General features: G+C 42.2%; 3 protein-coding genes across 4 annotated transcripts; 1 reads left to right on the top strand and 2 right to left on the bottom strand.

Annotated features, from left to right (window-relative positions):
* The first annotated feature begins 78 nt into the window (after nucleotides 1-78).
* Nucleotides 79-4,422, top strand: fadd (Fas (tnfrsf6)-associated via death domain). Its single transcript, XM_083662134.1, has 2 exons — nucleotides 79-409; nucleotides 2,001-4,422. The coding sequence occupies exons 1-2, from the start codon at nucleotides 106-108 to the stop codon at nucleotides 2,276-2,278; spliced, it is 582 nt and encodes a 193-aa protein (XP_083518260.1). The 5' UTR covers nucleotides 79-105; the 3' UTR covers nucleotides 2,279-4,422.
* A 2,355-nt stretch (nucleotides 4,423-6,777) lies between these two features.
* On the bottom strand, nucleotides 6,778-12,466 carry LOC310799573 (hatching enzyme 1.2-like; the record flags this gene model as incomplete). Its single annotated transcript, XM_083662163.1, has 8 exons — nucleotides 6,778-6,943; nucleotides 7,514-7,595; nucleotides 8,275-8,453; nucleotides 8,941-9,061; nucleotides 9,415-9,567; nucleotides 10,326-10,397; nucleotides 10,838-10,841; nucleotides 12,407-12,466. The coding sequence occupies 8 exons, from the start codon at nucleotides 12,464-12,466 to the stop codon at nucleotides 6,778-6,780; spliced, it is 837 nt and encodes a 278-aa protein (XP_083518289.1).
* Nucleotides 12,467-15,721: 3,255 nt separating this feature from the next.
* Nucleotides 15,722-20,700, bottom strand: LOC310799681 (high choriolytic enzyme 1-like). 2 transcript variants are annotated; one of them, XM_083662271.1, is made up of 10 exons: nucleotides 20,581-20,700; nucleotides 20,174-20,207; nucleotides 20,014-20,085; nucleotides 19,650-19,802; nucleotides 19,402-19,519; nucleotides 18,355-18,533; nucleotides 17,821-17,902; nucleotides 17,312-17,436; nucleotides 17,159-17,212; nucleotides 15,722-16,106 (listed from the first exon to the last, which is right to left on the bottom strand). In XM_083662271.1, exons 1-9 carry the CDS (start codon nucleotides 20,650-20,652, stop codon nucleotides 17,160-17,162), a joined length of 888 nt encoding a protein of 295 aa, XP_083518397.1. In that variant the 5' UTR covers nucleotides 20,653-20,700; the 3' UTR covers nucleotides 15,722-16,106; nucleotide 17,159. The 2 variants fall into 2 exon arrangements, with proteins under 2 accessions (XP_083518397.1, XP_083518398.1); XM_083662272.1 differs by lacking the exon at nucleotides 17,159-17,212.
* Between the last annotated feature and the right edge of the window lie 4,488 nt (nucleotides 20,701-25,188).

The following is a 25,188-nucleotide window of genomic DNA, read 5'->3' as shown; positions in this document are numbered from 1 at the left end:
CGACCCCGCCTGGCGGAGATGTGAAGTGAAAGTAGAAAGCTGTGGCGGTATTTCCTCCTTCGGGTTGAGGAGGGAGCAGCCAGACTAGTCTTCTCGGACATAAACATGAGCTCTCTACAGTTTAACGCCGTGTTACTGGCGATCTCCAAAGAGCTGACCCGGGACCAGCTGGAGCAGATGAAGTACCTGTGTGAGGACATCGGGAAAAGAGACAAGGAGAAGATCGACACGGGCATCAAACTTTTCCAAGCCTTGACGGAGAGAAGCAAACTGGGAGCCGACAACACCGACTTTCTGTCGGGTCTTCTGACCCATGTTCATCGGCAGGACCTGTCGGAGAAATTAAACAGCTATGAAAGTCAGTCTGCGCCTGGATTGAGCCAAAATCAACCCGACGAGACGGAGAGAGGTAACTGTTACACTAGTAGGAAGATTACTTTTCAAACTGTAGCACTCAGCTAGACATGTGAGACAAAATGTGAAGTCTACTCAGCTAGACCGCCAGGCGGCGCTGTTTGGTAAGATATAGTGCAGGAGATAGGCCATAATAAAGGATTTTTTTTTTTTTTTTCATATTATTGGTAGTGGTAGAAGTAGTAATAATAGTTATAATAGTAGTAGTAATAGTTCTACTCTGTTGGTTTCAATGGAGAGTGCAGTGTCCCGTATAAAAGCTGTTTCAGACGCTTTTGCTCCCACCCTGATAGGAATAACATACATGGGGTGAACACTGTCAGACAAACATACATTTGGGATAACTGTGGTTGTAGGCTATGTATAGGATATCAATGGTACAATGATCATTGTAAAAAAAAAAAAAATCAATAATTCTGGGATAATGGCAACCTAACCTTTTTATCTGGGTTAATGATTTATCCAATGTTTTTGAGACCGTCTGGCCTGAGAGACTAAAAGGGAAGTGTAAATACAATCGGAAGTTCTGTAACTCATAAACCTAGTCAGACTCATAATGTGGGTCAAACTAGGTCTGACCAGGTGAGTCAGACTAGTTTGAGCAGGTAAAACAGCCAGTGATTTGAACAGGAAGTCGTGACCCAATGGGTCAAGTGGGCGGGGCTAAATAAGGTGAATAATATGGCACACAATAGACCAAATCACCGTGACGTCACCATGTAAACAAATTTACTTCCGGGTACCACTTGGGGAAGGCGGCAGGTTTAAATGTGCGTGTTATCAAATAAATGCTGTCAAACCCTCTCGCTGTTTTCGGCCGACTACTTTCAATTTAAATGGTTAAACGGTTGGTAAACATGCTTGTCCGACGTATCTAGCCTTTCTTCTGTGTTTGTTTGATGTAGTGTTAGCTAGCTAATAACGTTCGTTTGTCTGTCAAACTCGCTGTTTTTTTGCAGACTTGTTAACGTTACAGACAGAGCTACTAACCTCGCGTCACCAGGCTCTTCTCGGCGAGAAAGAGCTACTGATGCCACGTTAATTTAATTTAGCTTCAAGTCTACTCTGGTCTGGTCCAACAGGTAAATTAGCTAGTCTGGTCTCCACTAACGTTAGTGAAAGTGTTGTTATGAATGATATTAAACAACAACACAACACGGACGAACCATTTTTGTCTTCTTTGTCTGTTTTTGTCTTCAACACGTCAGTTTGTGCCGTCCACCGCCATTATAATGTGTGGACCTCAGGGGTACCCGGAAGTAAATGTAAACATCCCGCTGATTTGGTCTATAGACCCTTCTCACGGGGGCCATTTTGTGTCGAGAAGCCAGGGTAAACACAGGTGCAAGCAAAACACTAATGAGGGTTTCCAAATCCCAATCATGGAAGTTGGAAACCCTCATTAGTGTTTTGCTTGCACCTGTGTTTACCCTGGCTTCTCGACACAAAATGGCCCCCGTGAGAAGGGTCTATATCAGCATCAAAATCCTCCTTCTTTATACATACATTCTACACATTGCAGTGGTTGTGGCCGGGTAGTAACCAGCTGCTTAACAAACAGGGTTCCATTTCTCCTCCCTCTGCAGCCAAACTGGACAAAGCCACAGATGTGATTGTAGATGCAGATAATCTCCGGTGGAATAACTGGCGTAAACTGGGCCGCCAGCTGGGTGTGAAAGAGGTCACGCTGGAGTCCATCTCCAAGAGGCATCCTACAGACCTGGAGGAGACGGTGAGGGAGCTTCTGAAGGAGTGGAGGAAGACCCAGGGAGCCGAGGCCCGAGCAGAGCAGCTTATCAAAGCCCTGAGAGCCTGCCTCTGCAACCTGACTGCTGACAAAGTGCAGGAAGAACTCGAACGCTAGTGCTAAATGCTAGTGCTAAACGCTAGTGGACTTTGACTGAGGCTCAAACATCCACAGAGACTGAGATTCACTTGGGAATGAAAATGTCCATCCAATTGTCAAACTTGTAGGCAAAATTTTAAATATTGGGGGAGGGGTGAAATGAAATGAACTTGAAGCAAATAATCGACTTTCTTAACATAAAAAAGGGGGAAAATGAAAAACATCTGCCAGAAAAATAGAAAAAGTATTTCAAGTGATTAGTATTGGACATGGACAGGCTGTTCTTGTTCTTTAGTGTCAGATTATGTTGCTGGTTTCATCTTTTCATCAGGATGAAAACAAAGAAATGAACTTGGTGATTTTCTAATGTACCACAGTGGAGAGTGATGCATGTTAGAAACAACACATATTTCTGGAGGCTGTGTTGGACTGAGAACATCCAAAGCCAATGTTCAACTGCTGTGCCATAAAATGTAACCGCTTCTTGTGCTGAATGCTGATCACACCAAGCCTACGTGTTTGTTCAGCAAATATTGATCATCACATAGGCCTCATTTAATAATTTCTTTATCAACAAAACAACTTCTGCTTCAAGCGAGAGTAGAAACCAATTGTTGCATTGTATTATTTTGGAAATTAGGATTTTTTTTTCGTATATCCTAATTGGCCTAAGAATTCTTGGATTGAAAGCCACTTTAAGAATGTTTGTCTCTTTAGTGTTTACTGCTATTGAGAGGGAAAGTGGGCCTTACAGGCAATGTACACCAGATGCGTTGCAGATCCGGCAAAACTGACGGATCGACTCTCGCCCATGTTAATAGATGGGCGATACATCCGGTACAGAAAAATTACGCACCTGTTCTATTTTTGTCGGATCCCGCATACGTCTGACACATGACATGAGTGTGGGTCTGTTCACAGAGGTACCGCATCTGTTCTGGAGGTGGTGTACATTAGCCCTTATAGTGACTGTTGCTGGATTTGCTCATGACCCAGAGACCAGCCAGTCAAGGGAAAATAAGTATTTGAGAGGCCTGTTTGCTCATCATCGTAACATGACATTGCTCTATTTATTTCTTTGCATGAACTTTAGACATTGTGAAGATGTCGTCAGCTCAATCTTTCAAAATCTTTTTCACGAAGTCTTCTCTCATTCACCTGGTGCCTAGTTGCTCTCACTATGCAATGTGAGCAACAAAACTTGGTCACGGCGGAACTATCGTGTCAATATACAATCAAATGTGTACGCCTCTTTATTTCCCTATACCGATGTGATTTGTTTTCATGAATAATAGCCATAAAATGGCCAAGAAATTGATTCCAGCCATTCAAAGCTTCCCGGTTCTCCATGACTTTGATTCAAAAGACTACAGGAATAAATGTCTCAAAGATGATGCTTGGTGAATGGTTGCATCCATCGTTCACAGTGTGAACAAATTTTGATTTTAGGTTACGTAGGGATGGGTATCGTTTCATATTTTTCGATACCGGTGCTAAAACGATACTTCTAAAACGGTACCGGTGCCTAAACGGTGCCTGAAACGGTACTTTAAAAAAAAAGTTAAAACACATTTAAACCTATTTTTTATTTAAAGAGGCTGTAAAGAGGATTTCAAACAATAATTGTATGTGTTATGCCCTAGAATGTTAGTGAAGGTGCGTGCAGCGGCCGTTTCGGAGCACCAGAGGGCGGATATTTCACTCAGCAGCTCGGGCATGGCACTTCAATGAGTCACCTAAATCTGGGTTGCAATTCGGTACCGGTAGTATTGGTTGTAAAAGTACCGGTACCATATTGGTACCTTGTTTCGGTACCCAACCCTCATTTTAAGTGGCATGCCATAGAGATACACAGTTCATGGATTTAAATGGTTTTCTACTCTGAGGTTATTTATGTTAAAAGGGTGCTAAACTGGACTTGTGAATGTGGGCCAACTGTATTAATAAGTGAAGTGTACAATTAAGAGACATAAAACATTTGTTTTATGAATCGCAAAATCCCAGATGGTATATATTATGGATAATATTAATAATAAAAGGGAACAAAATCACTATCTTCTAAAATGTCAGATCAGTCAAGTTGATAATATGAGACTGTTTATATGTTGATTGGTTGATGATTGTAATGTATTTGGAGTATGAAAATAAATAAAATGAGACTTGGTGCACACTATTTGTAACAGTTGTCCCATCTCCAAAGGTACAATGTGTATATATTCTTAATACTGTACCAGAGGTCCCGTTGAAACTGCAATCATTCCATTGACTAATCAGACTGAAAGGAGCCTTTTATTTTGAAGTGGTTCAGGTTTATTGTTACTGGACAACCCAAATTAAAATCCTTTCATTCTGGCAGATTTCCCCATCTCCCTCATCAACCAGCATGTTGTGATGTCATCAGGAACTCTGTCATGTTGTGATGTCATCAGGAAGTCCGGTCGTGTGCCATTTCTGCAGAGGAAATGCAAAACGTGAGTACATGTGATGGAAGAACAGTGCCCCAAAAAATGACTTATTAATTTGCAGCATATGAAATATTCTGATGTAAATGCATTTTATTCATTCTTACAGTTCGAGCTTAATTAACTAATCAATTAGTTGTCAACTATATGAATCACCAACTATTTTGATAATCGGTTTGACTAATGTTTTTTAAGAGAAAAAGGGTCAAAATTATCTGATTCCAGCTCCTTAAATGTGAATATTTTCTGGTTTCTTCACTGGATCCTCTATAAATAAACTGAAGATCTTTGGGTCGTGGATAAATCAAGACATTTGAGGACCAAACAAAAAATGGATTAATCCAGAAAATAATCGACAGGTTAATCAACAATGAAAATAATCGTTAATTACAGCCCTACTTACAGTTGTGCAGTCAGTCCAAAAAAATCCCATAATGTTTGTACTGTGCATTTGTGAGATAAACAATAAGGTGTGAACCCATCACTGAGATGAAAACCAAAGTGATTTTATAAGTCAGTAGGCGGGAGTTAGCCTGTTCAGACTACTGTACTCACACAGCACTGGTAGAGCCTGTTCAGACCACATGTACTCACACAGCACTGGTAGAGCCTGTTCAGACCACATGTACTCACACAGCACTGGTAGAGCCTGTTCAGACCACATGTACTTACACAGCACTGGTAGAGCCTGTTCAGACCACATGCACTCACACAGCACTGGTAGAGCCTGTTCAGACCACATGTACTCACACAGCACTGGTAGAGCCTGTTCAGACCACATGCACTCACATCACTGATAGAGCCTGTTCAGACCACATGTACTCACAGCACTGGTAGAGCCTGTTCAGACCACATGCACTCATATCACTGATAGAGCCTGTTCAGACCACATGTACTCACAGCACTGGTAGAGCCTGTTCAGATCACATGCACTCACATCACTGATAGAGCCTGTTCTGACCACATGTACTCACACAGCACTGATAGAGCCTGTTCAGACCACATGTACTCACACAGCACTGGTAGAGCCTGTTCAGATCACATGCACTCACATCACTGATAGAGCCTGTTCTGACCACATGTACTCACACAGCACTGATAGAGCCTGTTCAGACCACATGTACTCACACAGCACTGGTAGAGCCTGTTCAGACCACATGTACTCACACAGCACTGGTAGAGCCTGTTCAGACCACATGTACTCACAGCACTGGTAGAGCCTGTTCAGACCACATGTACTCACACAGCACTGGTAGAGCCTGTTCAGACCACATGTACTCACACAGCACTGATAGAGCCTGTTCAGACCACATGTACTCACACAGCACTGGTAGAGCCTGTTCAGACCACATGCACTCACAGCACTGGTAGAGCCTGTTCAGACCACATGCACTCACATCACTGATAGAGCCTGTTCTGACCACATGTACTCACACAGCACTGGTAGAGCCTGTTCAGACCACATGTACTCACAGCACTGGTAGAGCCTGTTCTGACCACATGTACTCACAGCACTGGTAGAGCCTGTTCAGACCACATGTACTCACAGCACTGGTAGAGCCTGTTCAGATCACATGCACTCACATCACTGATAGAGCCTGTTCTGACCACATGTACTCACACAGCACTGGTAGAGCCTGTTCAGACCACATGTACTCACATCACTGATAGAGCCTGTTCTGACCACATGTACTCACACAGCACTGGTAGAGCCTGTTCAGACCACATGCACTCACATCACTGATAGAGCCTGTTCAGACCACATGTACTCACATCACTGGTAGAGCCTGTTCAGACCACATGTACTCACAGCACTGGTAGAGCCTGTTCAGACCACATGTACTCACAGCACTGGTAGAGCCTGTTCAGACCACATGTACTCACAGCACTGGTAGAGCCTATTCAGACCACATGTACTCACAGCACTGGTAGAGCCTGTTCAGACCACATGTACTCACAGCACTGGTAGAGCCTGTTCAGACCACATGTACTCACAGCACTGGTAGAGCCTGTTCAGACCACATGTACTCACAGCACTGTTCAGACCACATGTACTCACAGCACTGGTAGAGCCTGTTCAGACCACATGTACTCACAGCACTGGTAGAGGCTGTTCAGCCTGTAGATGTCGTTGCGGCTCATCTCGGTAGCATCGCCAAAGGACACATTGGGGTTGGGGATGGGGATCATGGTGGGCTGGTTGTTCTTAGAGAAGGCGTACCTGGAAGGAAGAGGACGCAAAAGTCAATGAGGCCGTTTACACCTGGCATTAACATGTGTTTTCTGTGATCAGATTGCAATCAGATTGTGTTTTATCACTTGAAATGCCAGGTGTAAACACCCCCAAAATGCATTGAAGATGGATTGCAATAGGATCGGCCAAACCATCTCCGGAGGTGGTCAGGGATGCATTGTGGCATTAACATGTGTTTTCTGTGATCAGATTGCAACCAGATTGTGTTTTATCACTTGAAATGCCAGGTGTAAACACCCCCAAAATGCATTGAAGATGGATTGCAATCTGATCGGCCGAACCCCCTCCGGAGGTGGTCAGGGATGCATTGTGTACACATTGAACACAAGTGTAAATGCAATGTGTCCTCTCAATCTGGAGGCAACTTTATGCGGATTGAGAGGACAACCATTTCTGCAATCTGATTGCAATCTGATGGCAGAAAATGCATGTTAACGCCAGGTGTAAATGGCCTCAATGATGACAGCAGAGCTGAACTGAATATCCATGACAGTGTCTTTCATGCGTATGTCTCAATGCGAAGCGAATTGCTCTGACCTGTGGTACTGCATGACAGAATTGTAGTCATAGGAAGTGCCCTGGTTCAGAGTGTTAATCTTGTCGAAGTTGTATTTCATGCCTGAGGAGATGAGAGAGAAAGATACACTCATGTCAAATCACAGCAATATAAAATGACAGATTAAACGTGCGCTGCTAAGTGGAGAAGATTTGAGTTTTAGTTGTACAAAATTGTTCATAGTCAGAAATCTCAACCAATGAGACTATTGTTGCCAAAGAATTTGCAAGTTGGCTACCGGTAAAACTTGAATGGTAGCTGTGGTCAAAATATAAATAAAATATATAAATGCTTCCTTTTTCCCATTAATTTGTGACCATGACATTCATGATGTTGGAAGGTCTGCAGGCTAGCTAGTAGCTACAGCAGCTAATCGCCATCATTCTGTGGGACTAGATTGCCTTTTTAAGCGGCGCAGCCCCTTCTATACATGACACGTGTGTCCTTTTGTAGCACACGGTGTCCGTTTGTGGCATGAGGGGGCGGGGCTAGGGGAAAGGAGCCGTAGCTAGGGATGGGAAGGTCATAGAGGTCACCGCTTTTGTACAGGTAAAGTACAGTACAGGTGTGTGTGTGTGTGTGTGTGTTTTAGGTTTGATTCGACCAATCATATTGTTTGTGCCTCCAGAGCAGCTGCTTCTACAAGAATTGTTTGTAGAACTAAAAATCCAATCTGAACTAGACACTGTGGTATGAGACATTGCAGAAGAGAGCAGGTCTGAGATCAGACGCCAGGACTAACTGTCGATGATGTTCTCCCAGGCCACCCTGATGTAGCCATCCCTGTCGGAGCGGGTCTGCTCGTGGTTGAAGCCCAGGGCGTGCAGCAGCTCGTGCTGCACCGTGTTGTGGTACAGACAGCCTTGCCTGCTCAGAGACACCACCTGACCTCCACCCACGCGCCCCACCCACGAGTAGCACCTGTGACGCACACAGAACACACAACCTGAGGTTAAACACATCAGAGAACACACAACCTGAGGTTAAACACAACAGACAACACACAATCTGAGGTTAAACACATCAGACAACACACAACCTGAGGTTAAACACATCGGACAACACACAATCTGAGGGTAAGATTCTGCTAATTAAGATTCTGTTTCTTATCAGATCGCAGCTTCGTCTGCAATTGCAAAGTTCTGCAATGATTATTAATTGGCTGCTTATAAGATTGGTGATCCATAAATGTACTGTAAGTGTATTCGACTGTTGTAAGTCGCTCTGGATGAACAAGTCAGCTAAAAGTCTGAATTTGCTGCAGTTGCCGTAAAGATGAGTGCAATGAATCAATAGACAACTTAACAAACTGCACGCTCCTTTTCTAAATGTGTTCTATTTGGCGTCTGGTGGGACTGAAGATCATTGCTTGTAGGACCAGGCCGGTTTGGTGCTGTGTCGGTCTTACCCGCTCTGGGACTCGATGCTCAGCCAGTCCCAGTCCCCGCTCTGATAGGGTCTGAAGCGGATGCAGGACACGGACGAGAAGGAGTCCAGTCCACGGACGATGAGGGCCCTCTCACGGTCGGCTGGCCGGACAAATGATGCACGTTGTTGGACACTTGTATCAAAGTCAAAAGCCTGAACTTTACGTCAACTGTTTACACCAAGTTAGAGAAGATTGGGACAGCCATTGGCCTGTCTAATTGTTTGATACTTACCCAGTTGTGAATGAAAGATACATTCAGAAGTGTTCCATTTTGATTCGATTCAATTCAATTCAATTATTGTTTTATATTAGACTCAATACGATGTATTTAGCTTGACGAGGTACAGCACCAAAGTATACCGGCAAAAATGTCTTCCAAGTACAAAAGATGGTACAAAAAATTCTTTGAAAACATACTTAGGAAGATGTTTGTTTTTTTAAAGTAATGCTTACAGAAGTGGTTGGCGATGTAGTAAGGAATGTAGACGTTGCCGTCAGTATACTTTCCCCACAGGCAGTCGTAGGCGGTGCAGGGGTCAGCGTTTCTGTCAGCCAGAGACTTGACAGCGATGTCTCCGATCAGGATGGGCTCGCCAGGCTTAGGGGCTGCAAGATGACCACAACAATGTGACTCACGTGGGTTTTTGTAGGCCAATAACTGATCTTTTGTGACATGGAGCTGTCAAAAGATGATATTTTGTGGCAATATTGAGGATCTTTATCTTGAACTGAATACTTGTAGTTTTGTTGAAATTTGTCAAATGCCAGAATTGTATTATTTTCAGCGTGGAAAAGACTCTGAGACACTTATTGATTCAAGGCTCGTCCACACAGGTATTTTTGAAAACATTACTTTTTCTATGCATTCTGACACAAACGCCATTTAAGGTGACTGCAAACAGACCTTTTGGAAATATATATACAGATCCTTTCCAAAAAATTAGAATATCATGGAAAGTTAGTATTTTTCCATAATTCCTTTCAAAAAGTGAAACTTTCATAGATTATAGATTCATTACACAAAGTGAAATATTTTAGCCTTTATTTTAGCCTTTATTTGTTTCATTTTTCATCATTTTGCCCTACAGTTCCAGAAAACCCCCAAAACAGTATTTCAAGAAATTATTATAGTGTGAAGAAAATCAGCAGTTACTTCTCAGTTATGACTGACTCCAGCCTCAGTCCACGCCCTCTGAATCTCTGCCAAATTTTTGAATCGTCTTTGCTTGACAATCCGCTGAAGTACACGGTTATCCATATTATTTCCATGATATTCAAATTTTTTGGAAAGGATCTATCTGTATATGAGTCTTCAGTCTGGGTGGTAAAGTCTAGTGTTGTATGGAGTTGTATGTGAGACTTACTGCGGTTTCTATTGGCTCTCTCCAGCCGCTCACCCACTCCATGCCCCCTAGATGGGTCCTCCTTAACGGCATCTGCACAACACATTATATACAGTATTACATGTACATCATATCATCTCTCTGCACACACATACTGTATATACAGTAGTTGCATCACAATTGGTTTCATTGGCATATTTGCACATATAAGGAATTCAAGTTCACATTAATTCAACTTAGTCACATCAAATATAACACTACACAAAATTCTAAAAGTAGTATGTAAAACGTTTAATAAAAAGTTTAATAAAAAGTTTAATAAAAAGTTAATAAATTTAGGAACTAGTATTAAATAGAGTACTATAAATATTAGTATTGCAGTATATACAAATTAAAGCCGAGTTTGTTTTATCTATTAGAGTAGTACTGTAGTATATAAGCATGAGTAAAAAAGAAAGAGAAAGCTGTAGGAAATCAGTCTCTTCAAGTAAGAAGAAGTAATATGAGTTTTTAATTTTAAATGATTTTCTTACCTTCCTGTAGGCACCCACAGCAACATGGAAAAGAGGAGAGATAATACGTTAGAGAAAATGCATTCATTGAGACACATCACGTCTGGCTGTTTGCTGTGATGTAGCCTGAACATCAGCCACATACTCAGCATGTACTGTAGGTGAAGTCTGAATTAGACCAGCCTAAATAGATGAGTAAAATGTATGCCACCATACAAATGTGGGTGACATAGAGAGGCAAAGTGACCGCCTACTTCCTGCTTCAGCACTGTACCAGAGATTTTCATCCGCCATTGATTTTCCCATAAACATTTCGTAAAATGCGTATAAAAACTTTACTGTTTTACTGGTTCAAACCAAACGGTACAGATATATTTAGAAACAGGAGAGATCGCATAACATTTCACTGGGACCAAAACATAAAGAAATGCGGGTTTAAAGAAAATATCTTTTCGATGTTTTTTTAGTTTTGGTCTGAGTGAAATGTTCTATGGTCTCTCCCGATTATAGAGTTAGCTGAACCGTTTGGTTCAACAAGTACAACTATTTTATAAGCATTTTACAAAATGTCTATGGGAAAATAAATTGTGGATGATGAAAATCTCTGGTACAGTGCTGAAGCAGGAAGTGACGTTCCACTTTGCCTCTCTATAATACCAGTCCTGGGACGAGTAGGCTACTTACGGATACTTGTTATTTGTTCTGCCAATTAGGTACCTGATGGGTATAGGGGTTGTTGTACAATTAAAGTAGCCTTTATTCTGTTGAGCTAGTCATAATCAAAAGTTAAATCTTTGTCATGCTGCATTTGGCATGTTGGCAGTTCCAAGTGAGAGGTAACTGTTTACAAAATGAACTTCAATATCCAGAAATCCTGTAAGGCAGCGGTTCTCAACCTGTGGTGCCGGTACCACCGCTGGGACGGGGGGCTCCCTCCCGCTCATACTTTCATATGGTGGTACTTTCCGAGGTGGAACTTGGTGTAAAAGGGGTTGGGAACCACTGCTGCTGTGAGGGGTCATCATGAGTAAACTGCACACGAGCCCACCTGTCTGCGATAGTGTTCTAAAGGAAGGAGAGGAGAACCCCACCTGTCTGCGATAGTGTTCTAAAGGAATGAGAGGAGAACCCCACCTGTCTGCGATAGTGTTCTAAAGGAATAGTGTTCTAAAGGAATGAGAGGAGAAAGATCTAACGTGGGTGCTTTCTCTGGACGGAGAACTCGCTCACTGCTGTTTAAGGGAAAACGTTTCTATTTCACTCCTAAACTTTGATTTTTCAACTGCCGGTAATTGTGGTTACCAGAATTTAATTAGGACAAAAATCAACAGCATCTCAACCAGAGGGGATGGGAAACACTTTGTGACTTGGGCTATAAGACTGATTGGTTTTAATTTAAAATGTGACTTGTGCAACTTTAACTTAAAATGATGACAAATTTGGTTATAATTTAAATGTGGACTTGTGCAACTTTTAACTTAAAATGACGACAAAGCAAATAAAATAAAGACTTTGTAACTGCTTTGGAGAGTGTGGTGGATCTCTCTGCACTTGAAAATGTGAGTGTGATGGTTTGTTGGTTTTGCCCACCTCCGCCCAGGCAGAGGAGACCAGCAGCAGGGCCACAGCAGACCAAGAGAAAACCAACATGGCAGCAACACACCTGCAATGATGAGAGAGAGGAAGGGGGAAACAGAATCCACGGTGAGAGAAAACCCCACAAAGTCAGAAACAATGTCATAATCTTACATCAACTTCAAGCAAATCAACGGGAGAAGACAATCTATTATGATCAGTGTTGGGCAAGTTACTTTCAAAATGTAATATAGCACATATTACTAGTTACTTTCATTTGAAAGTAATAAGTTACTTTACAATATTACTTTCTGTGTAGAGTAACTCGTTACTTATGACACTACTTTTGCATTACTTTCACCAAAACAACAGCAGCAGCAGAATGACATCGCCGCCCCGGAACCATCCCAAAAAATGATTTCAACCGCCTTGAAGTCAGTGTAAACAATCCAAAATTCAAAATGATATTATTTTCCTTTGTTATTGTCATCTATAGTGGTTATTTGCATAAAAACACACAGTTTGATTAGTAAATGATTGTATCTTTTTTAAATATGTGCTTTGATTAAAAAAAAAAAAACTCAATTTGTAACTTGAGTTACTTGACAAAGTAACTGGTATAATATTACTGAAATCCTATAAGTAATAAGTTATATTACTGAGTTACTGCTAAAAGTAATATATTACATGTAATATGTTACTTTTGTAATGAGTTACCCCCAACACTGATTATGATGAACAATGTTAAGTTGTAGGCTATTGTAACCTAAGATCTAGGCTTTAAGTAGCCTAAACTGTTGTAATGAGAAAGGAGGTCACCCTCCATCAACCCAGTCCTTACCTCACAGCCTGCAGGGTGACTTGCTGACAGTTAGTAAGTGTTTTTATATCAAACTCAGTTACATAACGAACCTATCAATAAGGGGGGGGGGGTGAACCGGGGGGGTCAGTTAAATAGATTGCCTGCCAATAAGGGGGTTGCATCAAAGCACTGTATCTTTATCGCTGTAAATGGACAAAGTTTGAAATGGAAACTTCTGCGAGGCCTTGCAGCGCGTGTGAAACATCACACATGTGAGAGGTGAGAGGTGTGTGTGTGTGTGTGTGTGTGTGTGTGTGTGTGTGTGTGTGTGTGTGTGTGTGCGTGCGCGCGCGCACTAGCTTTTCTCCCCTCCAGAGAGAGGCAAAGTGACCGCGTACTTCCTGCTTCAGCACTGTACCAGAGATTTTCATCCGCCATTTATTTTGCCATAGACATTTCGTAAAATTCTTATAAAAAATAGTTTCACTTGGTCAAACCAAATGGTTCAGATATATTTAGAATCGGGGGAGACCATAGAACATTTCACTCAGACCTAAACTTAAAAAAACAACATCGGGGGGGGGGGGGGGGATCTTTAAATCCGCAGTTTTTGAACGTTTTGGTCAGAGTGAAATGTTATGCGATCTCTCCTGTTTCTAAATATATCTGAACCGTTTGGTTTGAACAAGTAAAACTATTTTTATAAGCATTTTACGAAATGTCTATGGGAAAATAAATGGTGGATGAAAATCTCTGGTACAGTGCTGAAGCAAGAAGTGACGTTTCACTTTGGCTCTCTATTGCAATTTTGTTTTTTCTTGCTACAAGCTACAAGCAAGCGCACTATAGAAGTTAACATTATTTAGAAATTACCATTATTTTTTCAGTTTCTTCTTCTTATTCAAAAAACAAAACACTCCCCACCCCCCAAAATAAAGAATAAACAAATAAAAATGGTGCGCTATGTCCTCCCACGCCATTTACACTAGAAACTCCATTCAAGCTGCATCTTGTGTAGGTCACATAGATTCATGCTTGCATGAAACCTTTTTGACCCTGACTTCTACTGTTTTGCGCTATTTATTTATTTCTACGTTCAATCGGAAATTCCACACACACAATCTTTCATGGAATACTCAGAAAACAGTGGAGCAGGTGGGGCCATTCTCACTAACCAGAGCCATTACCAGATACACAGCTCCATCAGAGGGGCAGGAGAGAGAGATGGCCAAACAAACAAACACACGCGCGCGCGCACACACACACACACACACACACACACACACACACACGCACACACACACACCACATACATCCCCCTAGCCACCCCTCGAATCCAGACTCTGTAGGACCTATACGTACAGTGGATACACATACTACTACTACTACTACTGTATCCTGTATCACTATAGCTACAGCCTCTATTCCCTATTAGGGCCACAGACCCGCATTTGATGAGATTTTGTCTTTCAAGCTGTTTGTCTATTGGCCTGTCATCTGTTTGTCTGTTGGCCTGTCATGTGTTTGTCTGTTGGCCTGTCAGCTGTTTGTCTGTTGGCCTGTCAGCTGTTTGTCTGTTGGCCTGTCAGCTGTTTGTCTGTTGGCCTGTCAGCTGTTTGTCTGTTGGCCTGTCAGCAGGATTGTGAAAAAACTACTGTCCCGATTTTATAGCACGGGCCTTGGTGGAGGTCTTTTAGTTTGTAATGTTGTCATACACAAAGATCAGGGTCACAAAAATATGTCTATTTTTTATATTGGATTTTGAGCTTCAATAACGACTTACTTCAAAAGAACAAAATGGTTGAACTACTGATTTAATATAATCACAGTAAGTTGTCCTGTAAACATTTTGACTGCAAAGTGATTGTAGAATTGGAAAATGGTGTGAGTTCAAGCTGCTATCCGTCTGCGAGTGAGAGAGAAAGAACCTCCACTGGTCTTATCAGTATACAGACATGGAGCATAATCTAGCACAGCCATCCACATAGCACAAACACCCACTCTGACAAGGCCATAGATGGGGGAGGGGCTCCAAGCGGTTTCAGGGGAGGCTCAGTGAATGGAAGTGAAAAAATGGTTATTACATTCGTTATCAAAAGGAGAGAATAGGCTAAATGTATGTGATTTCGTTAGATAGTTCAGAGATACAGTAGTTCTGGGGAATTGTACTGTTTTTCCCCACTTTCCCAGAGTCAGAAACTAATAATTGCCATCAGACAAACACTTTTCTATGTATTTGGTGTCGTCTGAAGGATGTCAAACAACAATATATCAGGCTATCTTGGCTCAATTGCTGAGTGTCTATGGGATCAAATAACATAATCCTGATCCCCACAGGCATCCAGGAATTGAGCGAGGGGGGTGCGTTTTAGCGAGCTCTGTCTGGGGGGAGGCCCACAGTCTCAGACTTTGAAAACACCTGGTATAGAGTACCGCCGGCATGAGTCCGGAAACACTAGAATAATGTGAAAATTGACAGGAAAAGATCACGAGAAACGATGATGAGCAGAATTGAAGCTAGAAGGAAATATGTTCAAAAATTCCTTTATTGCAGATATTTCCTCGAGACAGTCAATCAGTCAATCAATCAAAGTCAATCAGCAGAGCAATCAGTCACAGAAGCGCATAACTGCAATGCTGCAATTAAAGCGTCATATTAAGTCACTGCTAGGTACAACCTACACTTTCCCTATGTAATTATGGCAGCAAAAAAATCGAAATAAATGGATATATCTTTCCTTCATTACAGCAAAATCAGAATGGCATTCCAGCTTATTAAGCATAATGACGCGCTATCATTTTGTGAGTTTTTGATTGTTGGTAAAAAGCTGCACCAATCTGTGGACTGCTCAATGCTTCTGGATTATTCATATGGTTCAGATGGTCCGTCCTGTTGGTCAGAGAGATATCGTCCTGTTGGAAAGAGAGGAAAATTACCAATCATATATAAGTATGAAACGTGCAACACACACACACACACACACACACACACACACACACACACACACACACACACACACACACACACACACACACAGCGAGCGGAAAGGGATTTCCTTCCGCTGCCGACTGCAATGGTCGGCACCAATGGCAGAGCTTAGAACCACAGTCTGCTTCCAGGCAGTCAGGCTACTAGCTAGTAGTAGTATAAAACTTTAATGTCCTCCAAGGAGGCAATTTGTTGTACAACACAGTACATGAGGACACAGACACATTAAAATAACATACACAACTCATAAAAATCATAAAATCATCTGTAGTGGTCAAAAATACGCAATAATACTGTGCATTAAAGTGCACGTGTTAGCAGCTCGGCATATATTTAAAGTGCGTATCTATGATATTGCATATTGCATACTGCCCATTGCTGATGACCAGCTACATTCTCAATCTAATAATCATAATAAAATGTTCTCAATATCATAATCATAATTAAACAAACCAATAACTGTACTGATAATAATAATAAAAACAAATAAAAACTTCAGATTCCCTGAATCTAATAAAAAAACAAATAAAAACTTCGCTCTTTTGCTCTGTTGGTTCTGATCTTGGGGTATGTGTACCTCCGACCAGAAGGGAGTAGCTGAAACTCTGCTGACAGTGGATGGGTTTTGTCTGAGCAGACCTTGTCTGCCTTCACGGTCAGCCTAGTCAAGTACAGGTGGTACAGGTCAGCCTGCTGTTGCCCCATGATTTTCCCAATCTTCCCCAACAATCTTTCCCAATTTATTTTTGTGAGTAACTTTGGAATGTCCGTACCAGCATACAATACAATAACAAAGAATCCTCTCAATAAAAGATTTGTAAAAAAGAGTAAGGATTTTGTTATCAACGTTAAAAAAGCTCAATTTCCTAAGGAAATACAAGCGCTGTTGGCCCTTCTTAAAGATAGCATCCACACATTGGTCCCAAGATAATTTGTGATCAATAATAAGACTGAGATATTTATATTCTGTCACTACCTCAATCTCCTCTCCTCTGATCATGGATGGGGTGGGTAGTGGCCAGGGTCGCGTCTAAAGTCAAAGAGAACCTCTTTAGTCTTGGCTATGTTCAGAGTCAAATGTGAGGCCTCACACCATTTGACTTTGACGGTGAATGATAAGTATACGTACTGCAGCTATACAGGATGTTCACCCTGCGGATGTCAACAGCACTCATCTGCTGGGCCCTGCCGATCACCACGTTCTGGTTGGGGATCGGTATGATGGTCGGCTCCCTGTTCCGAGAGAAGGCAAACCTGCAGCACAAACACACAGTCAATACACAGAGCTGCTGCTGCTGCTGCTGATGATGATACAAGAGGTTAAACTGTGCAGCTGACACCAGTACACATACAATAATACTGTGTGTCCATACTGCTAGCATCAACAGCTAACTGCTGAGCCCATCCGATTTACATTGTTTCCCTACCAATATTATGGTCTCATGAACAACAAAAGTTCTACATAGGGGACAAGACGTACAGTAGCACGTTATGTTAATTCATCAAAACAACGTATCATGTTTTCTTCTGTTATTTTTCTTGTCGCTTTTCTATCAACAGCCTATAATTATACATCCCATAATTGCATGATTAAGATGACTGTAGATGGAAGTTGAATGAATGAATTTGAGATGCTACCTGTCATAGTGCATGACAGAGTTGTAGTCGTAGGGAGTGCCAAGGTTCCTGGTTGCGATCCTACGGAAATTGTGCTCTTGTCCTGCAGGAGAATCACAGAGAAGCTCGATCACGTTAAAGTCGCTGTTCAATTCGTTTGCAAATGTCAAAAGCGATGAGTGTCCATAGTTATGTCATATCAACAGTCAAGTGGCTATACATGCTTGCATGTTTCTTGCTCACTATATCTGTACACATGGTTCGTCCATATGTTTTTTTTTTAAAGGTGGACAATTATTTTCAGTTATGTTCTTAGTTATGTTCACTGTTATGTTCACTGGCTACGCCAGCGCTGATGAACTGCACTTTGGCATTCTGGACCGGGATGTCTGGCGTGGTGGCATCTCGACTTGCCCCAGTGGTGTTGACAATAACTAACTAACTAACTAACTATGTTCTTAAAATGTTGGAATTGTCATTTGTCAATTGTCATTAATAACCCCCCCCCTCCTTTCCCCCCATTAGAGTGTGTGTTTGCAGTGTGACTGAACGCACCCCGGATGACGTTCTGCAGGAGGATGCGGACGCTGCGGTCCCTGTCGGAGCGGGTCTGTTCGTGGTCGAAGCCCAGGGCGTGCAGCAGCTCGTGCTGGATGACTGACTGGAAAACACAGCCCCGACGCTGCAGAGACACCGTCTGGGCCCGGCCGCGACGCCCCACGAACGAGAAGCACCTGAGTGTGGATATGGAGTGGTAAAAAAAAATCATCATCATTTACTTGATACTTACTTGATGTATACAGTCGCATTTATTGATCTAAAAGCAGTTTGTGCTTCACAGAGTTTGTTTCTGCTTCACATGAAAACATGAAAGAAATAGTGCAACATGGAATAAAACAAATAAAACATAAAAAAAAAAAAAGATAGGGACGAATTCAGATAAATTGTTGCTTTTATGTAAAAGCCTGTATACAGAAAAGAGTCTTAAAGCTAAATAAATAAAAATCCTATGTGCCTAATATAAATTCCAATGTAATGTGAACACTGGTTGAATGCAAAATGTCCTAAACGGCAGCAAACAAAACCTGTAAGCTGGACCTCTTCAACACCTCCACCCCACCACATTTAGCTTACCAACCCCACATTACAGGATTTCTGGGTAGTGAAGTCCTCAATATTCAAATACGTACATCTAGCTGTCACTTGAGGGCGCCAAAGAGCAAAATTGATGAGTGGCAACTTTAAGAAGATATTCAACTGTAAAGATGATGCTGATTATGGTGTGTTCCTCAGGCAGTGTGTTCCACCATAGGAGCATTGTATTGTATATGCATTGTATTTATACATACATTTATATAAATACATACATATGACAATAAACTTGAACTTGTTCTTGAACTCTTTGCATAACCTTGCAGAAACCATAGTCTCATAAATTGCATGTCAATTAGTAGGCTAAATGTATGTATGTGTGTGTGTGTGTGTGTGTGTGTGTGTGTGTGTGTGTGTGTGTGTGTGTGTGTGTGTGTGTGTGTGTGTGTGTGTGTGTGTGTGTGTGTGCGTGTGTGTGCGCGTGCGCATGTGCGTGTGTGTGGTTCATACCCTGAGCGAGACTGGATATCCACAAAGTCCCTCTGTCTCCTCTGGGGTGTGAATCGGATGCAGGTCGGCTGAGCGAATGAGTTCAGGCCGCGGATGATGGTGGCTCTCTCCCTTTGGGCTTTGGACAGCAGAAACATGGTTTATTATTCTGACCCGTTCACCGGGTGACATGAGGACAGCAGCTACAACAATCCCATTGCAAAAGATATGTGTATTGATTTGATCTGAAGACTGGTGGTGAGACTTACAGTACTGGTTGGAGATGCGGTAGGGGACGTAGACGTTGCCGTCAGTGGCTTTGGGCCACAGGCAGCCGCGGGCCGTGCAGGGATCAGCGTTCCCCAGGCCTGTGTTCACTGCTATGTCCCCGTACATCACCACTGGATCACCTAGGCCCTCTCCTGCAAAATCACATTGCTTTGCTGTACTGTTGCAGTTCACAATCTGGGCGTATAGCACCTAGGGCCATATGATTTCCACAATGCAGAAATCATGGACGGAATCACATGATTTGGTAATAAAAAATGGAATCAACTGTCAAACATGGAATATTGCAGAATTCTCCATAATTTGGCTGAAATGGAAAAAAGTAAGTTATGGAGGCCAACATACCAACATTAGTGTTGGCCCGCTCGAGCAGCGTTCCGACGCTGAAATCATCGTCACCGTTATCAATGTTTTTGCCTGTGGAATAGAAATAGTTTGTCCATGTTATCTGGTGTAAGATCATAATTATGTTGAGTGTCATTCGTGAACAGTAGGCGCAGCTTACCATCTTCCTCCTCCACACCGTTTTCAGATGAATCCTGCAATCAGACATGGAATCAGGAAATCATGATTAGGTATGAATGATATTGACATACAGTCCATAGTAAGTAAGTAAGTAAATGTATGAGTTAAAATAGGACCATGTTTTTTTTCTATGGGAAGAGATTACAAGTTAAGTTAAAAGAAAAAATAAATTAAAATTACAATCAGTTCAATTCAAGTTCAAGTCAATAATTCCCCACATGCCGTGTCAAGCCACTGCTTTAGATTCTTAATTGTGCCTTACCGATTACATTCAACAATTTTTTTAATTTAACATCATGATCAATTCAAATTGTATGCGATTCAAATACAATCTCTGCTGGCACTAATGTCTTCCCCCTGATGATCGCATGGTGAGTTGAGACTCACCTGGATGGTAAAGCTCTGAACAGAGCAGAAGACCACCACGAGCACACCCAGCTGGAGGAAGGAGGGCACCATGGCTGGACAGCAGCAGACCAAGAAGACACCTGCGGAAACGATATAGAACTGAAGGTTATATAGAGGCTGGAAGGCCAACCACTTCTCATCCAAATATGGCTCAAGTTCCAGACCGAGAGCTGTTGCCAAATTCAACTGCAAGTGGTCGTTATTGCTCAAATGAGACTGTGGTGTGTGCAAGGTTATGCAAAGAGTTCAAGAAGAAGTTCAAGTTTATTGTCATATGTATGTATTTATATGTATATAACTACAATGACATTCTTATGCTCTGATCTCCCTCTGCCTAAACACACAAGGACATGATCACAAAAGACCGACAGAAAAGAAAAAATTGATTGATTGATTGATTGATTGAGTTCTTTATTGATAATGAACAAACAGTATATACATATATACATACACAGGCCCACCATTATCAAAAGGATAAAAAACGCAATAAAGCTAACAGCTTATTTCCATTGCGGTCCTTAAGATGACTGTGATAAAATGTGCACTGTTGTGTGTATGCCTGGATGTGTGTAAGTGTATAACAGTATGAGTGCGTCAAGCACTTGTCAGAGTCTGTGGGTAACGCGTGGGTGTGCCTGCCACGCAGGGGGGAGGATAATATGGGGAAGTAGGGCACAGTGAATAATCAATAAAAAATAAGCATAAAACAAAATAAAAGACAATTAGTACAATTAAAAATATACCCAACAAATCCTAATAAAATACCGTACAATAAAATATAATCAGGTAAAATAAATAAAATAAATAAATAAAAAAGGTGTAAACCTACATACTGTAACTATATAGGCTACACGGTCACATCTATAGAGGGCTATACACTCAGTGTATATAACCACCTTCCATAATACAATCTATATATACAATTGGGTATGTGGACTTTCTTTGTTTGTTTGTCTGTTTCAAGTTCTGTGTCCAAGGGGTACGGTGGCGCAGTCGGTAGCGCTGTCGCCTCACAGCTAGAAGGTCCTGAGTTCGATTCTCGCCTGGGCTGTGGGCGCTGGAGTTGTGACCCCCCCATATCTTCAGTGCCTACTGCCCAGGTGGGCTATCTCGTCGAAAGGGCCTTTCTGTGTGGAGTTTGCATGTTCTCCCCGTACCCCCCAGGGGGTTCCTCCGTACATAACCCCCCACTAAAAACATGCAGAAGATCGTCATCCGACCAGTGACGACAACATCTGAAGTTGGTCCCCGGGCGCTGGAAAGAAAAAGCGACCACTGCTCCTGGCCTGCCCCCTGGAGGAAAGGACAAGCCTGGATGGGTCAAATGCAGAGGACATATTTCACCGGCCACCGTCAGCATGAGTGTGTTGTGGCCGCATGCATGTGTTGGGTGTGTTCGTGTGACAATAAAGACGGGCTTGTCCGTCTGAAATCGTGTGTTCGGCCACAGCTATGCCGTTTTACGAGCGATCGGGCTGAAACCTTCAGGGTGTGTAAAGGGTGCCGTATTTTTTAAATTCGGCTAATTAGCTAATGATGTGATGTCATCAGTGATGATGTCAAGAAATGCTGTCATAAGGGCGCACACACACCCACATACACACACACACACACACACACACACACAGACACAAGGAGGCATTGTGACAAGACGTGTTCTGCCTTGCAAAGCCAAGCAGCATAAGTAAAAAAAAAAATGCCTTCGTTCGTAGTCAACAACACTTCCGAAACGCTGCAAAACCAAACTGAGGAACACAGAGCAACATTGTCAAAAAGGCCCAACAGCGACTACACGGACTCAGGCGCCTGAAGAAATTTGGGCTAAGGCCAAAAATCCTCAGGGACTTCTACAGAGGCACCATTGAAAGCCTGCTGACTGGCTGCTTCACCACCTGGTACGGGAACTGTACCACCATGGACCGCAGGGCACTAAGAAGAGTGAGGCGCATGGCCCAGCACGTAACAGGATGTGAGCTGCTAGCCTGGGTAAACCCATCCCCCACGTGACCTGCTCTCAGACCTGTTAGTGACTGGGAACTGAGAGAGCAGGTCACGTGGTGGCTGGGTTTACCTAGGCTAGTGAGCTGCCAGAACTGCAGGAACTGTACAACCAGCGGTGCCTCAGGAGGTCCCTGAAGATCATCAAGGACACAAACCACCCCCACAACAGCCTGTTCTCCCTGTTACACTCAGGGAGGAGATACAGGGTCCCAAAAGCACGCACAAATCGCTTGAGGGACAGTTTCTTCCCGCAGGCCACAAGACTCCTTAACATACACAAATAAACTCCCAACAATGATGCAGTAGCAGTACTATAGCTGCTACCATTACGTATGTCTAATGTTTAATTGTATGTTTAATTAGGTCTATGCTATTTGCACCTGTGCAAATAGAATGTTAATTATGTTTAATTATGTAGAGTAGAGGAGTTTAAATACTTAGGTACCATGTTTGACTGCAATCTAAGTTTCACAGCCAACACAGAATACATCTTTAAGAAAGCGATGCAGCGTTTGTATCTAATCAGGAAATTGGATTCATACAAAATAAGCAAAGCTATTCTGGAGACTGTCTACAGGAGCCTTATTGAAAGTATTTTGACCTTTGACATGTGTACATGGTATGGGAATCTAGGAGCTAAGAACAGAAATAGATTGTCCCGAATTACAAACATGGCAAGTAAAATTATTGGGAAAGAACAAGAACAACTTGGATGTATTTATAAAACACGGGTGGCACGAAAAGCCAGACAAATTGTGTCTGACCCTGTACATCCCCTTTTTAATGAGCTATAGAGTTCCTGCAGCAACCAAGAACATCTATAAAAAATCTTTCATACCAAACGCCATAAATCTGCTAAATTCATAAACGTCAGACTCATCCACATCAGAACCATGTCCGTTATCGCTGTCTGTAATGTGCTGTTGTCCTGTTGTCTTGTTATATGTTGTATTATGTACCCTCTCATTTCCTGTGCTGTGTACTGTGTCTGTGTACTGTACTTTTCATGTGTGCAAGCAAACCTGTGAAGCCAAAGACAAATTTCCACATTGTGGACAACAATAAATTGAATCGAATTATGTTTAAAGTATGTCCATGCCATTTGCACCTATGTGCAGTGAATATGTCACTGCACTGTCACTGTCATTTTATTCTCTTCTTTTATTCTTTTATTTCCTGTCATCCATTTTATGTGAAGCACTTTGAATTGCCTCTGTGTATGAAATGTGCTATACAAATAAACTTGACTTGACTATATGCCCTGTTATTTTGCACTATGTTGTAACGGAGTCTACAGCACAAGAATTTCACACGTGATACTTGTACTACGGAGTGACAATAAAAATCTTGAATCTTGAATCTTGAATCATTGCAGCACAGATGATTACATTAATAGCTAGATATGCAACACCTCGTTGGCTTCATGTCAGTTCTCCAATTGTGGGGGCAAAGTTGCAGAATGTGGTTTAGACACAGTCTTGCAAAAGCATGGCTTGCGCTGAGATGTCAAAATGATGCACGTGTGTAACCGAGGTGAATCAGCGTTGATTCCTCGTCAGTCCAGTGTGATAGCGAGTGGATTGGTTAAACTCACTCTCCAGTATAAAGGCATGTTAATCAGCTCCACCAAGGGAGCTAGCTCTCTTGGTGGAGTGGTTAGTGTCCTTGACTCCCAAGCCGAAGGTCGGCGGTTCGTATCCCACCCCTGGACAAGCTCTTAACATGGGTTGCTGCAGGCTTACACGTGCATGACCTCTGACCTTAAGATATCTGAATGAGAATGGCTTTTATGGGTACCCACGAGTCTCCCTTTTACAGACATGCCCACTTTATGCTAATCCCAGGTTTTTGTTTTGTGCAAAAACCATGCTTTTTTGCATGCAGTAATGTGTTATTTTCGCCTATTCCATTTGAATATTTCTGTGCACTGGGCCCATAAACAGTCATATTTCTGTGCACTGGGCCCATAAACAGTCATATTTCTGTGCATTGGGCCCATAAACAGTCTTGGAATTGAATAAATTGGGTATGACTGGAAAGCTGAGACTCTTGTGGATTAATTGAGCCGAATTGTACGTGTGACGATGTTATGCTGCATTCGTTTATGGACGGAGCTGGCAAGTGGCAAGTGGAAAACGCGTCATCTCCGACCTACGTGCGTTCGAGCTTCAAGGCTTCAAGTCGCAAAACCATGGATGCTAATAGCCGTTAGCTGTCTAAGCTAATAGTTTAGTTGTATGGGTTTAACCAACTGTTGCAGTGGTATGCTGATTGGTCTGAAAGCGTATTATTGTTGAAAAGAAAAGAAATGTGTCAGAAATGTGTTTTAAATTCTTACGTGGGCGCCAAGTTGAAATTACGTCAAATGATGCGCTGGGAGCAACTAGGGGTTGAGAAATCATACCCAAGTTTGCAAGTAGGAACTCCGAATTAACGTGGTGTTTTATTAGATTTTTGCTAGTAGCAAGTGTCAATTTGCGACTTGCGACTTATAAACGAACGCAGCACTATTTTTGAAATACTATCTTTGAAATACTTACATCAGTAACTGCTGTGTGTGTGTGTGTGTGTGTGTGTGTGTGTGTG

The sequence above is a fragment of the Poromitra crassiceps genome, assembly GCF_964638095.1.
Source record: "Poromitra crassiceps genome assembly, chromosome: 28".
Lineage (NCBI taxonomy): Eukaryota > Metazoa > Chordata > Actinopteri > Beryciformes > Melamphaidae > Poromitra > Poromitra crassiceps.
Note: the sequence above shows the minus strand (reverse complement) of the source record. Positions and strands in the feature narration are given on the sequence as shown.

Bases quoted from the DNA above. Each gene is read 5' to 3' on its own strand.
- LOC310799681 (XM_083662271.1), bottom strand. From the start codon at position 20,652: ATGGTGCCCTCCTTCCTCCAGCTGGGTGTGCTCGTGGTGGTCTTCTGC. The intron at 20,208-20,580 runs GTGAGTCTCAAC...GTCTGATTGCAG, and splicing joins TTCAGAGCTTTACCATCCAG to GATTCATCTGAAAACGGTGT. The intron at 20,086-20,173 runs GTAAGCTGCGCC...TCTATTCCACAG, and splicing joins CGGTGTGGAGGAGGAAGATG to GCAAAAACATTGATAACGGT.
- fadd (XM_083662134.1), top strand. From the start codon at position 106: ATGAGCTCTCTACAGTTTAACGCCGTGTTACTGGCGATCTCCAAAGAG. The intron at 410-2,000 runs GTAACTGTTACA...CTCCCTCTGCAG, and splicing joins ACCCGACGAGACGGAGAGAG to CCAAACTGGACAAAGCCACA.